Here is a 13,590-nt window from a genome sequence, read left to right as displayed (position 1 = left end):
GTCTACTCACTCCAGGATCCAACACTAGAGGGAAGTGAGTATACCACCAAAAGTGAGCTTGGTCAAGCGATGAGTTTTATTGTGGTTGTTTATAGGAGTGTGGGTGAAGGGTCGATTACAGAAGCATACTTGACTTAAAGGCAGCTGTATCACAAAAAGTCCACTCCAGCGTGGATGAGAGCCCATGAATGCTGGAAACCTAAAGTGCATTGCATAACCTGCAGGCGGCTCAACAAGTTGGAGAGAATGTCCTTTCCAGGCAGCACAATTTATCCGAGTCTCTTGCAGGTGGCTTGGCCGTGTCTCTGGTTCTAGGCAGCTTGGCTGATCAGAGAGAGAATCATTTTAAGATAATCTGTTGTTGTATCTCCCCTTTACCCTTCGTGTTTTAATGATGGAGAGTTTCATTTCGGGAGATTGCTACACAGATGCACACGTGCCTGTGGATGCATCCCTGTTGTCACTGGGCACTCTGAGGCCCGAGGTGGATGTTGAATGTCTTCCTTAATCACACCTCAGTTTATTTTTGGAGACCAGTTCTTGCACGGAACCTGGAGCTCATTTATTTGGCTAGGGCGCTGGCCAACCAGCCTCAGAAATTCTGTCTGTGCCCTACATGGACCCAAGCCAGTGCTAGGATTTTAGATGTGTTATCACTGAAGCAAGCTCTTCTGTAGATGCTGGGGAGCCAAACTCTGATCCTCATGATTGTGTGGCAAGAACTTTACTGACTGAACCATCTGCCTGTCCCATCATCCTGGGACTTTTTTTTGCTGTATAGTCTTGTCTTTTGTTGTTGTCTATCTGTTTTAAGATAGGTCCTCCCTATGAAGACCAGGCTGGCTTTGAATTTGGCAGAATCCTGCCTTTGTCTCTTGAGTGCCAAGATTACATGCATACCCCCACGACGCCCAACAGTCTTGTCTTTGCTGCTTCTTATATTCTGTCTTGTTCTTTGGTTTGTACCTACATTTGCCCAGAGTACAATCTCCATTAGCTTCTTGAGCAACATTATCTAGGACATATTGGTTAGATTTATTTTTCCTACCCTGAAAATGTTTCTAGATTTAAAATTCTCATTTGAAATCATTTGACCCTCGTCTTAGTTAGGGTTTCCATTGCTGCAAAGAGACACCATGACTAAGGCCACTCTTACAATGAACAGTATATAATTGGAGCTGGCTTACAGGTTCAGAGTTTCAGTCCATTATCATCAAGGTGGGAAAGCACGGCAGCTGGAGGGGCCGAGAGTTCATCTTGTTTCACAGGTAACGAGGAGAAGACTGGCTACCAGGTGGCTAGGAGGAAGGTTTCCAAGCCCAACCCCACAGTGACACACTTCGTCCAACAAGGCCATACCTCCTAATAGTGCCACTTCCCGGGCCGAGCATATTCAAACCACCACAACCCTGTAAAGTTTATGGACTGTATTTCCTGGATTATGTGGGGTGTTAAACCTTGTATCTCTTCAGGTTCCCCTTGGTAGGCACTTTAATTTTGAGACAGGATCTTGTTATGTAGCCCATGCTAGCCTTGATCTTTCTAGCTTTCTCACGCTGTCCTTTAAGAGCTTGGATTTCGTTTAAATATTTTATTTTTCTCTTTCTGTGTATGAGTGCTTTGCTTATGTATGTGTGGGGGGGCGTGTTTGTGTGTGTGTCTGTATGCCTGGCACCCACAAGAGCCTGCTATGGGCATTTGAGATCTGGTTGGCTTTCTGGAGAAAGTAAACATAGACTCAGGTGAGTATTTAGTAGGCAAATATGGTAAAAGTTAACAGAGGCCAGATCATGTAGTGAGAGGTCATTATAGGTCCCTTACATTTTATCATGAGTGAAATGGGAAGCTGTTGAAAGTTGTGATGGGTAGGGGAGATATACCAGACCTGCCAGGGCAAGGTCTGAGTGGGGGAGTGAGGCTGATTATAGGAAAAAATAGAAAGAAGATGCAAGAGATAGCTATGGGAAGGCTGCAGGTCTATACCACACTAGTGAGCAAGTATATTTTCTCATACTACATTACCGTGGAAAGCAAAGCCACAAGCTAACCGAAACAATTTTGCTAAATTGTACACAAGACATTGGTTTCCATCACAGAAACCTCCCTGTACCTTCCATTCCACCAAGGTTAACAGAATCTTCAGCTCCTAGCTTTGAGCCTCAAATACACCTCCTCTTATTGTTCCATGCCTCAGCAGGCTGAGAAATTTGCCAACAGACCCTGACCTGCCTCTTGACTCTTCCTGCAGATCTCTCTCTCTCTCTCTCTCTCTCTCTCTCTCTCTCTCTCTCTCTCTCTCTCTCTCTCTCTCTCTCTGTGTATGTGTCTGTCTGTCTGTCTGTCTGTCTGTCTCTGTCTCTGTCTCTCTCTCCTCTGCTTCAGAGAAGTGGCAAACTGCTCCTGACTGGGGGATTTCATCATCTGATTGGTTTTTAACAGGAGCACTCAGATTGTATGCATCTTCTCTCTCTCTCTGGTTCCCCTACCCCTTGAACTAGTAGTCTCCCTTCTACTTTCATGCATTTTAAAATATCTAGATGTTATGTAGAGAGAAAACATAATATTTGCCTTTCTGAGTCTGACATCTTTTGCTTAATATAACCTCCCATTCTATCCATTTTCCTGAAGATGATATATTATTTCATTCTTCTTTACAGCTTAATAAAGCTCCATTTTGTATTACATACCATCTTTTTTTGTGGGGGGGGGTCTGTCCCTCTGCTGATGGACATCTAGGTTGGTTCCACATTTTAGCTATGTTGACTAGTGCAGCATTAAGTAAAGATGTACAGTCATCTCTCTGTTATGCTGATTTGGGTTCCCAAGGGCATATACCTTGTGCAGTGCTATAGCTGAGTTGATGGTAGTTTTATTTTTAGGTTTTTGAGGAACCATACTGAAATTCATAGGGGCAACACTAATTTACATCCCCACCAACGTGTGCAAGTGCTCCCATCCCTGACAGCATTTGCTGATTGTTTTCTTGCTGATAACCATACTTATGGGGTGAGGTGGGGGTCTCAGGGTACAATTTAATTTGCATTTCTGTGGTACTAAGGATACCAAACATTATAAATATGGGCTTGGGCCCCATATTTGCTTTTTATTTATAGTTTTTAAAAAAGATTTATTTATTTGTTATATGTAAGTACACTGTAGCTGTCTTCAGACACTCCAGAAGAGGGTGTCAGATCTCATTATGGGTGGCTGTGAGCCACCATGTGGTTGCTGGGATTTGAACTCAGGACCTCTGGAAGAGCAGTCAGTGCTCTTACCCACTGAGCTGTCTCTCTAGCCCCTATTTATGCTTTTTCAAAATACTTTTGAGTCATTTATACTTTTGAGAACTGTCCAGTAAATTTGACCATTCATTGTGTGGCTGTTTGTTCTTTGAGTCTTTAATATTTGAGTTCCTTATAGAGTCTGGGTATTAGTCTCCAGTTAGATGCAAAGCTAGCAAGGAGTTCCTCATGTTCTCTTGCTCTCTTTTCACTCAGTGACTGTTCCATTTCTTGTTCAGAGATCTTTTTGTTTTTGTTTTTCAAGACATGGTTTCTCTGTGTAGTCCCATCTGTCCTGGATCAGACTGGCCTTGACCCCAGAGATTTGCCTGCTTTTGCCTCCTAAGTACTGGGCTTAAAGGTTTGTGCCACTGTCCTTGGCATTTATTGTTCAGAGACTTTTAATGGGACTGAGTCAACAGAATTCTCTCGTGAGACGTACAGCCTTAGGTGATTTCACTGTTATGTGCACGCCATAGAGTGTACTTATACAAACTTGTGTGGTATGGCCTACTTAGCACTTAAGCTCTATGGTATGAGTTCAGCCTGGTGTCTATAGAGGCAGAGCAAACAAAAGAACAGAAGAATAATCAAGCACAAGGAAAAATGACCCAATCTTGAGATGCTGTAATTACTGGATGTATGAAGCTGCTGCCAGGGCAATTCATTGTTATGCTTTACAATGAACGTTATTTGTATGTAATATACTGTGAAATAATAAAAAGTCTAATATAAGAAATACATAAGACAGTTAGCAATCATAGATTATTATCATCATCAAGTATTATGTACTATAGACATCATTGTATGTGGTATTCTTTTATATGCCTACCAGTAGAGTAAGGTTTGCCTGCACTGGCAAGAGGTGGGGAGCCTGGTAAGTGGGGCTGAAATGGAGGTCAAAAGAAGTAGGAGAACCACGTTCTGGGAACCAAACTGTGAGAAGACACACTTCCCCGCTGTGTCCAGTGTGGCTGAGTGTGGGCCCTTGGACTTCAGGACCAGGTAGTTGATGACCATAATAAAAAACAGTTTAGGTTTACTGGTGGGAACCTTACTCAAGTGTTTAAAGAGGAGGCTTGGAGACAGGGGACATATAGAGTTCTTATGAGTTTGGTTACAGTGTGAAAAAAGAAGCAAGGGTTTAGCTGATAGTGAGTACAGAGTCAAGACATTTTTTCTTTTGAGACAAGGTCTCATGTAGCCTAGGCTGTTGATAAACTCACCACACAACTGAGGATAACCTTGAATTTGTGGTCCTTCTGTTTCCATCTCACAAGTTCTGGGATTGCTGCCATGATGCCTGGCTCCTTGCCTTTTCTTTTAAACATTTTTTTTTTAAATAAAAGATTTGTTTACTTTATGTGAGTGTTTTTGCCCACATGCGTGTGTGTGTGTCTGTCTGTCTGTGTGTCTGTCTGTGTGTCTGTCTGTGTGTCTCTGTGTATGTGTGTGTGTGTGTGTGTGTGTGTGCACCATGTGCATGACTGATGCTCACAGAGGCAAGGAAACAGAATTGGATCACCTGTGAGCAGAGTCACAGATGGTTGTAAGTGGTCAATGTGGTGTTGGGAACCAAATCAAGGTCCCATGGAATGGCAGCCAGTGCTCCTAACCACTGAGCCATTTCTCCAGCTCCTGCTTACTTCTTTGAAAGTGAGTGAGTCTGTTAATGGGAATAATCTATCACTGAGACAGAAAATGATACTTCAGGGGAGAAAAAAGAGAATTGTTAGATTAATAACAATATACTTTTTACTCCCTTATTTCATCTGAGTAGGGTTTTTAGGCAGAATATTCTGCTATTTTAATTAGAAGACCTATTGACTCTTAATACATAAGTGTTCTCATATAAAAACGGGAGTTACTCTTCATTTTACAATGGTCACAGAGTGGTGGGTTGTAGTCCACATTTCCTTAAACCATATTTCCAGATGAGGCCTAATTTTTTCAACCATCTTCTTTTCAAGACCTCTGACATTTGAATCTTGCTTCCAAACAGCATCCCTTTTTAATAAGAAAGTAAGTAACAACTGAACTGGTCCTGTGTCAAAATTTCCGATCCCAAGTACAGTTGAACCAATTTAAATTTATCCCCACCTAGCTTATGAATGAGTGAGTCTCAGAGTATGGTTATTTTATTCAGCTTTGACAATTACTGGGAGATAACCCACTTTTCTAACTGCTAGCCTGGCTGCTTCCCAGTGACGTACCCCAAACCCTTGCTGTTTGTCCTGGTGCTCATGGTCCATCTCCTCTCATGGCGACTTCCTCATCTCTCCCAGCATCCTTTCTTTTCCCTCCTCTACCTGCAATCCCCAACCAGGTAACTCAAAATTCCACCCTCCTTTAATCCTTCTAGTAATTATTGGCTGTAGTCATTTCTTTTTATTTAACCAATAGTTTTAAACTAAGGAGCAAAGTTTACACAACAAAAGTTAGTAATGGTGAGAATTCACTGGTCTTGAGAAACTAGACAGAATTTAGTATTGCAATACATAGCAACAGACGAAACCTCAACACCCACGATTTGAAAAATATGTTCAGTGTAGTTAAACATATCTTCTGTATAGGAATTTATAGAAAAAAATGATAAGGTGTAGCCTTCATTGATCTTCTCTTTGAAGGTAGCACTATTTTTTTTAATATAACTTCCTCTTCTCTAGATAATCTTGGATTTTATGTAACAGGAGAATAAATGACATGCAAAAATCAGACAGTGTGCCCTCTTGTAGTACCAAGTTTTGTCTTAATAATTTTTTTTTGGCGTGGTTTTATGGATCAAGCCCAGGACCTTGTGCAAGTTACCAAGTCTTCTACCAATGAGCTACATCCCTGTTTTGTTTTGTTTTTTACTTTAAGGGATTGAAATCATAGTAATGAAGTAGAATTGTGTTCAGCATGCATTTTCCAGGAGGATATGAAGGATTGAACTAAGCTCTAATATAGCTTCTTTCTGACTGTATGTGACAGAAATGATAGGCTTGCACCAGGAAGTTACAAGTAAGAATGAATCACAGCAGCTTAGTAAAGCGTTAGGAAGCTGTGCCAGGAATAATCCACAGAAATGGAAACTTCTTGTATTCAGCATCACATATGGAATACCCCAAGGACTTCCATCTGAATAAGTTCTTTATTTATTCATTCATACCTACTTTTAAAAATATTGTCGAGCATGTATTATATGCCAGATTAAGAAGAGAATGCTAAACCCTCATGAAACTTAGGAGTTTAGAATAGAAAGAATGGTGATGTTCTTCCTAAGGTCATAGGCCAAGGCTGGCTGCATAGCCCCAGCAAACCTGGAACTCTTGAGTCCTGCTTCAGCCTCCTGGGTGCTATGTGTTAACACAGCTGTCTAAGAACATGTTTTTATGTCACTTTCCTCCTTAGGGCTGCTTGAATCACCACAGGCCTGAGGGATAAACAACAGAACTTTAGTTCTTTCCTATCTTAAACTTACAAATCTAAGAGCAGGGTCTGGCAGGTTTGTTTTTTCTTTAGGCCTATGGCCATCTTGTTTTTGGTTTTGGTTTTGGTTTTTTTTTTTTGAGATAGGGTTTCTCTGTGTAGCCCTGGCTGTCCTGGACCTCACTCTGTAGACCAGGCTGGCCTCGAACTCAGAAATCTGCCTGCCTCTGCTTCCCAAGTGCTGGAATTAAAGGTGTGCACCACCACCCGGCTGCCTATGGCCATCTTATGCTGTGACCCCACATGCTCTTTAGTCCTTGTGATTTTCTGTGTGCTCATATTTCTTCTTCTTCTTCTTCTTCTTCTTCTTCTTCTTCTTCTTCTTCTTCTTCTTCTTCTTCTTCTTCTTCTTCTTCTTCTTCCTCTTCCTCTTCCTCTTCCTCCTCCTCCTCCTCCTCTTCTCCTCTCCTTCCTTCTTCTTCCTCTCCTCCTCCTTCTTCCTTCTTCTCTTCCTTTCTCCTCCCCATCCTCCTCTTCTCCCTTCTTCCTTCTTCTCCCTTCTTCCTTTTTTCTTCTAGACAGGTTCTCATGTAGCCCAGGCTAGCTTCAAACTAGTTATGTAGATGAAGATAACCTTGAACTTCCAATCCCTGTGCTTTCACCTCCCAAGTGCTGGCTAGTTTTACAAGTATGTGCTGCCATGCCCAGTTTTTATGCAGTGCTAGAAATGGGAAACCCAGCACTTCCTGTATACCAGGCAAGTACTCAACCAGAGGAGCTGTATTCCTACCCCTGCATTTTCTCTTCTTACAAAATATGCTGGTTAGATTGGATTAAGTGTGCTTAATGGCTTCCTCTTAATCTTATGTACTTTTAAGAGTCTCACTAGGTTGCCTAGAATGATATTAATCTTGAGATTCTCTGACCTCAGCCTCTTGAATTCTTGAAGTATGTTGATTACCATGCCTGGCTTCCTTTCTCACTTCATTAAAGATTTGTTTCCAAATAGTCATGTTCTGAGAATCTGGGGGTAAAGGCTTCAACATATGCATTTTGGAAAGCCGTGGGGCTTTCTTCTGCCTATATTTAACTTGATATCATTTTCTTTTTAGTATTATGAAGTATTCCTTCGACAGTCTTCAGTGGAACCCTGCCTTCTCTTTCATGAAGGTGGACACTGGCGTGAACTCATAGTTCGTACCAATAGGCAAGGACATACAATGGCTATTGTCACTTTTCATCCCCAGGGATTAAGTCAGGTAAGCCTAACAGGGTAAGAAACCACTTCTGTTTGTTGAGGTTTTAGAGCAGATGGCAGAAACTACACAGCCATAGAATGTTTGTGTATGTTAGAGAGTAGGTTTGAGGATGAAGAGTTGGTAAGAGTATAGTATAATTTAGCTATACAGCTGGCATAATCAAATCACAAAGATTGGCTAGGTTACACCAGGTAAGTATTGTACATGGACTCACCCAAGTATTTTCACATGAACTTTGCTCATAGTAGTAGACTCAACTGAATCCAAAAGCTATTTGCATAGAGATTTGCATGTCCGACTTTTATAATCTAAATACTTCACACACTCTGCTAGTATACTGGGGAGCTAAGCAGCCTTCCAGATTATGCTTTACATTTGTAATGCACGTAACACTTTCAGACTCTGCCCATGTTTGCTATCTATTGCTGTGATAAAAAAAACATGACTAGCAGCAGCTTAAGGAAGAAAAGATATAGTTCCCCTTATAGCTCACAGCGTATCGTGAAGGGAAGTCAGAGTGGGAATTCAAGGCAGGAACCTAGAGGCAATAGTTGAAGCAGAGGTCATGGAGGAATGTTGCTTACTGGCAAGTGCTCCCTATAGTTTGCTCATTTTGCTTTTATTTTTAGATTTAGAAAATTGTTTTATGTGTATGAGTGTATGCACGTATACATATGCACCACATGTGTACCCGGTGTCCAGGAGGGTCAGAGGAGGGCTTTTTGGATTCTCTGAGACTGGAGTTGCAGACAGTCGTGAGCCACCACGTGAATGCTGGGAATCACGCCCAGGTCCTCTGCAATGGCAACAAGTGCTCTTAACCACAGAACCAAGTCTCCAGCCTTCAGTTTGCTTTCTCATACACCTAAAGACTACTTTGCCAGGAATTAACAGCACTCAAAGAGGGCTGGGCTTTCTCAAAACAAGCATCAGTTGAGAAAACATCCAGTAGACATGCCCACAGGGCAATCTTATGGAGGCAGTTCCTAAACTGAGGCTCCTTCTTCCTAGATCACACCATCATCAGTCCCGTTGATAAAACAACAACAAAACCCCAGTCAGCACAGACAGTCTCGTATGGAAACATCCCTACACTGAGTAGGCTATCTCAACCAGCTTATGAAGTAGGGAGGAGTAAGAGGAATGTTATCACCTTCATTTTATAGATTAACAAATGGAGGCATAGTCACAAGGAAGGTCAAAGGGCCAGCTAGCTACAAAGCTAGGCTTTGACTCTGAGTCCTTTGATTGCTGGCCTGCTTGGTCTTTTAAATTCTACAGCTTTGACTTGGTTTATAACCTTGTGTCTGTATGCTAAGCTAGTCTGTAGTGATTATAGCAATATTAGAATTTTAATATGTTCTGTACTCAGATAAAAGGAGTTACTATGTTCACTATTTTCTTTTCACATTTAATTGAATGTCAGAGGATAACATGTGTGTCAGGTTCTCTCCTTCCATCGTATGGGTTTCCAGGGATTAAACATAGGTCATTCAACTTGATGACAAGCACCTTTACCTACTGAGCCGTCTTGCGGGCCAGCGCCCACCATGTTCTTTCTTTTCTGTTTCCTGGTTCATTTCTTCTAGGACTCACATCTTCTGAGGTGATACTTGAGTGGGTGGTTGGGATAGCAAAAGCGGAGAAATATGAAGGGATTTTGAAAGGTTATTTTCTGTGCGTGATGGGACAGGAGCTTAGTTTAGCTTTTTGTTTATAAGAATAAGTCACACTTCCTGTAGAGAACTATTAGAGGCTCAAACTAGAGAAAGTGCCAGTTCCATTGTATGAGATTTGTCAAAAGCTGAAAAGCCAAGCAGCTCTTCTCCTGAGATGTGAAAATAGCCTGTTGTTGTTGTTTTTGTCCTGTGGAACATTGCTTTATGCTAAGTGTTATTTATAATACGATTTGAGAAATGTGTCATCTTGTCTGACTCCTGCGGGCCTGGTTACTGTAGCTAAGGGCCAGAGAATTTGTCAGAGATGAGTCTTTACTTGACTCTTGGTTTCCTGTTCTGGGCAGGAGGAGCTCTATGATCAGAAGGTGATCTTGAAGGATTTTTTCACTAAAGGCCCTGGAGCAGTCTGTGACTTGACCTCACTCTATTTCCAGGAAAGGTAAGCCTGGAGCAGTCAGACAGGAAGTAGGAGGCTGCAGGCTTGTTGTAGCCTGGGTTTATAGTTTGCTTGCTGGTGATGAGCTACTGAGAGTGGAGGCCCACAAGCTAGTTAGATCTGCCTTTCCGACACCAGCCACCTCCAGGAACCCAGGCTAGAATATAAAGGTGAAGTGGTGTATGGTTGCCTTTAACTTCTCAAAATCAAAACAAAAAGAATGTAAAAAGAAAATGTACATGAACCTCCATCCCTCAAGAGTGGAACTCATACAGAAGTCTCGGGGCCATGGTGAGGAAGCTGTGTCTCCCAGATAAGAGGCTTTGGCTGCCCCTTCCAACCAAGCAGTAGGAGGTATGTAGCGTGGTCTGTCATTCTAAAATGCTGTCTTCCTTTTTTTATCTCCTAGCACCATGACCTGTTGCAGCCATCAGCAGTCCCCCTACCAGCTCCTGTTTGGGGAGCCCCACATCTTTGAAGATCTTCTGGGTTTGAAGATTCGCATCTCTCCAGATGCCTTCTTCCAGATTAATACTGCTGGGGCAGAGATGCTGTATCGGACCATCGGGGAGCTGAGCGGAGTGAACTCTGAGAGCGTCCTCCTAGACATTTGCTGTGGAACAGGCAAGTGGCCTGCCTCCCTAGGAGGAGTCTATGTGTTCCCTAGGTTTCAAATGCCATCTACCCAGATCTTACAGTCATTCCAAGGGTGGCAGGGAGGAGGTCGTGTTGATGGTATAAAATATAACCCTGTTGGTTTAACCCCCCCCCCAATAATCTCATATTTCTTACTTCTCCAGGTGTGATTGGCCTCTCTCTGGCTCGGCGCGCCTCCCAGGTTCATGGCATTGAGCTGGTGGAGCAGGCAGTAGAGGATGCCAGGTGGAGTGCAGCCTTCAATGGTACCTAGATCAGATTCTGAGGTGAAATTAAGAGATGGAATTGAGTGAGGGACTAGAGCTAGAGCTCAGTGGCAGACTGCTTAGCATGTATGAGACCCAAGGGCCCATTTACCAGCACTGCAGAAACAAATAAACTAACAGAAATGCAGTTGTTAATATGCAAAGGGGGACCTACTGTATCCCCAACTTAGGGGGAGACTGAGTTCTAGAGTCGCTGTAGAAGGCTCCTGGTGTTTTGTAGGACAGGTCCTGGTAACTTTTACTTTCTTTATTCTATAGATGGGCCCAAGGCAAGCACAAGCCTAGATGGTAGGAAGGGAAGTGATAGAATGTTGAACATAATAGAAGAACCTGCTTTAATTCAACTCTGAAGGCAACAGAGCCAATACAATTGGCTTCAAATGTAGAGTTTTGGCCTGGCATTGGGGTGAACACCTTTCATTTCAGCCCTTGAGAGGCAGAAGGAGAGGCAGGTGGATTTCTGTATGTTCAAGGCTAACCTGGTCTCTCTATAGTGAGTTCAGAGCCAACCAGGACTATATAGTGAGACTCTGCCTTAAACCAAACCAACCAACCAAACCTCCAATTTTAAAAAGTAGAACGTTTTCTTTAAATAAAATGACAAATCGCAACATAGAAAATAGTTTGCATTCTGTCCCTTAGTGTACATCCAGGCAATTCTTTCAGTTTTGTTTTTTGTAAAGCCTTGAAAGCCTTATCTCTTTCTTTGTTTCCCACGTGCTGGGATTATAGATGTGTGCCAACATGCCCAACTTGTAGACAGTTCTTGAGGTCCCAAGTGAAATCTGCTGGTGCAGGAAGCGCACTCAAGAGGAAGGCAAGGTCTTTGCTGGGGTGTGGGGACTTACGTGCTATCTCTCTCGTCACTTCAGCCGGAAGGTTCATTTCAGCCTTTCCAAGGGGAAGTACCCCCAGCAGGTCCAAGAGCATTTCCTTTGCTGTTCAGAGGTACACTGGAGCCAAAGGGAAATGCAGGACTCTGGCTGCTGAACAATATAGTTCTATAAAGCTGACACTTCCCACTTGTTGGGCTCGAGTTCTACCACATGGTCGTCTCTTCCACAGGTATCACCAACTGTGAGTTTCATGCTGGCCGAGCAGAGACGATTTTGCCACAGCTGTTAGAGTCACAGAAAGAGGAGACATTGACTGTTGCTGTGGTGAACCCTGCCCGTGCTGGACTGCGTAAGGAGGGGGGACACCCTGGCTAGTTCCCCATGTGTGGGCTTGTCTGCTTCCTCCCTGGTGTCCACCAGTTCTATGTCTTTGTTCCCATAAACAGACTCAGGGGCGGCTCCCTATGACGTAGCCCTGATGTAGCTTCTCCATTCTTTAGGAGACCTCAGTGCTGCTCGGCATGAGGTTTGGAATAACAGGGACTATGGTGGGTTAAGTATATTAACAAGGTGCTTACTCCTTCAGATTACAGGGTGGTGCGAGCCATTCGGAACTGCAGGGCCATCCACACTCTAGTGTTTGTTTCCTGCAAGCCCTATGGTGAAAGCACAAGGAACTTCATTGAGTGAGTCTTGCCCTTTTTTTTTTTTTAAGTATTATTTTTCTATGAGCTGGGGATATCGCTCAGTTGATAGAGTAACTGCCTACTGTGCTTGATGCATGGCTTTGATCTTCATCACCACATAAAACTGAGCAGGGGTGGTAGAGGCAGGAGTATTCGAAGTTCAAGATCCTTGGCTCTATAGTAAGTGAGTTTGAAGCCAGCATGGGATAAAGATGCAGTTTCATTAAAAAAAGAAAAAAAAATTGAAAACCAAAATTGTTTTGCTAGAACTCAGAGTAATCTGTGCTTCTTTATGCATGATTTGGAAAATGTGGAGAAACAAAGAAAAAGAAAGAAAAATAAACATTATTTTATTTATTTGTATTTATTAATTTGTTTTTTGTTTGTTTTTAGACAGAGTCTCATTATGTAGTGCTGGCTGTCCTAGAACTCACTATGTAGGCCAGGCTGGCCTTGAACTCACAGAGATCTGACTGCCTGTACATCCTGAATGCTGAGATTTAAGATGTATGCCACTATACCTGGTTCAATATACCACTATAAAAATAAGTTGTTTTATTTTTAAATTATATGTATGAATCTGAATAAGTTTATGTGTACCACATATTCACACAAGTCAGAAGAGGCATCAGATACCCTGGAACTGGAATTACAGACAGTTGTTTGCTACCAAATTGATTTTGGGGACCAAACTTGTAACACCAGTTAGTGCTCTTTAACTATGGAGCCATCTCTCCAGTCCCTGATTATATCACTTTAAGGGGGAACAAAATACCCATGGGAGGAGTTACAGAAACAAAGAGTGGAGCAGAGACTGAAGGAAAGACAATTCAGAGACTGCCCCACCTGGGGATCCATCCCATCTTATACAGTCACCAAACTTATACAGACACTATTGTGGATGCCAACAAGTGCTTGCTGACAGGAGCCTGATATACCTGTCTCCTGAGAGGCTCTACCAGTGCCTGACAAATACAGAGGTAGATACTCAGAGTCATCCATTGGACTGAACACAGGGTCCCCAATGAAGGAGCTAGAGAAAGGACCCAAGGTGCTGAAGGGTTTGCAGCCCCTTAGGA

General features: G+C 42.7%; 1 protein-coding gene across 1 annotated transcript in view; it reads left to right on the top strand.

The window, feature by feature from the left end:
• The window catches only part of Trmt2b (tRNA methyltransferase 2 homolog B), a 55,674-nt gene that overhangs the window by 30,296 nt on the left and 11,788 nt on the right, over window positions 1-13,590 (top strand). The window contains exons 7-12 of the mRNA XM_031367954.1: window positions 7,805-7,951; window positions 9,975-10,069; window positions 10,476-10,690; window positions 10,867-10,968; window positions 12,055-12,174; window positions 12,412-12,511. Of these exons, the coding sequence (XP_031223814.1) occupies window positions 7,805-7,951; window positions 9,975-10,069; window positions 10,476-10,690; window positions 10,867-10,968; window positions 12,055-12,174; window positions 12,412-12,511 (779 nt within the window). The remainder of the gene's footprint in view (window positions 1-7,804; window positions 7,952-9,974; window positions 10,070-10,475; window positions 10,691-10,866; window positions 10,969-12,054; window positions 12,175-12,411; window positions 12,512-13,590) is intronic.

The sequence above is a fragment of the Mastomys coucha genome, chromosome X (genome assembly GCF_008632895.1).
Source record: "Mastomys coucha isolate ucsf_1 chromosome X, UCSF_Mcou_1, whole genome shotgun sequence".
Lineage (NCBI taxonomy): Eukaryota > Metazoa > Chordata > Mammalia > Rodentia > Muridae > Mastomys > Mastomys coucha.
This window is presented reverse-complemented; position numbering and strand designations above follow the sequence as displayed.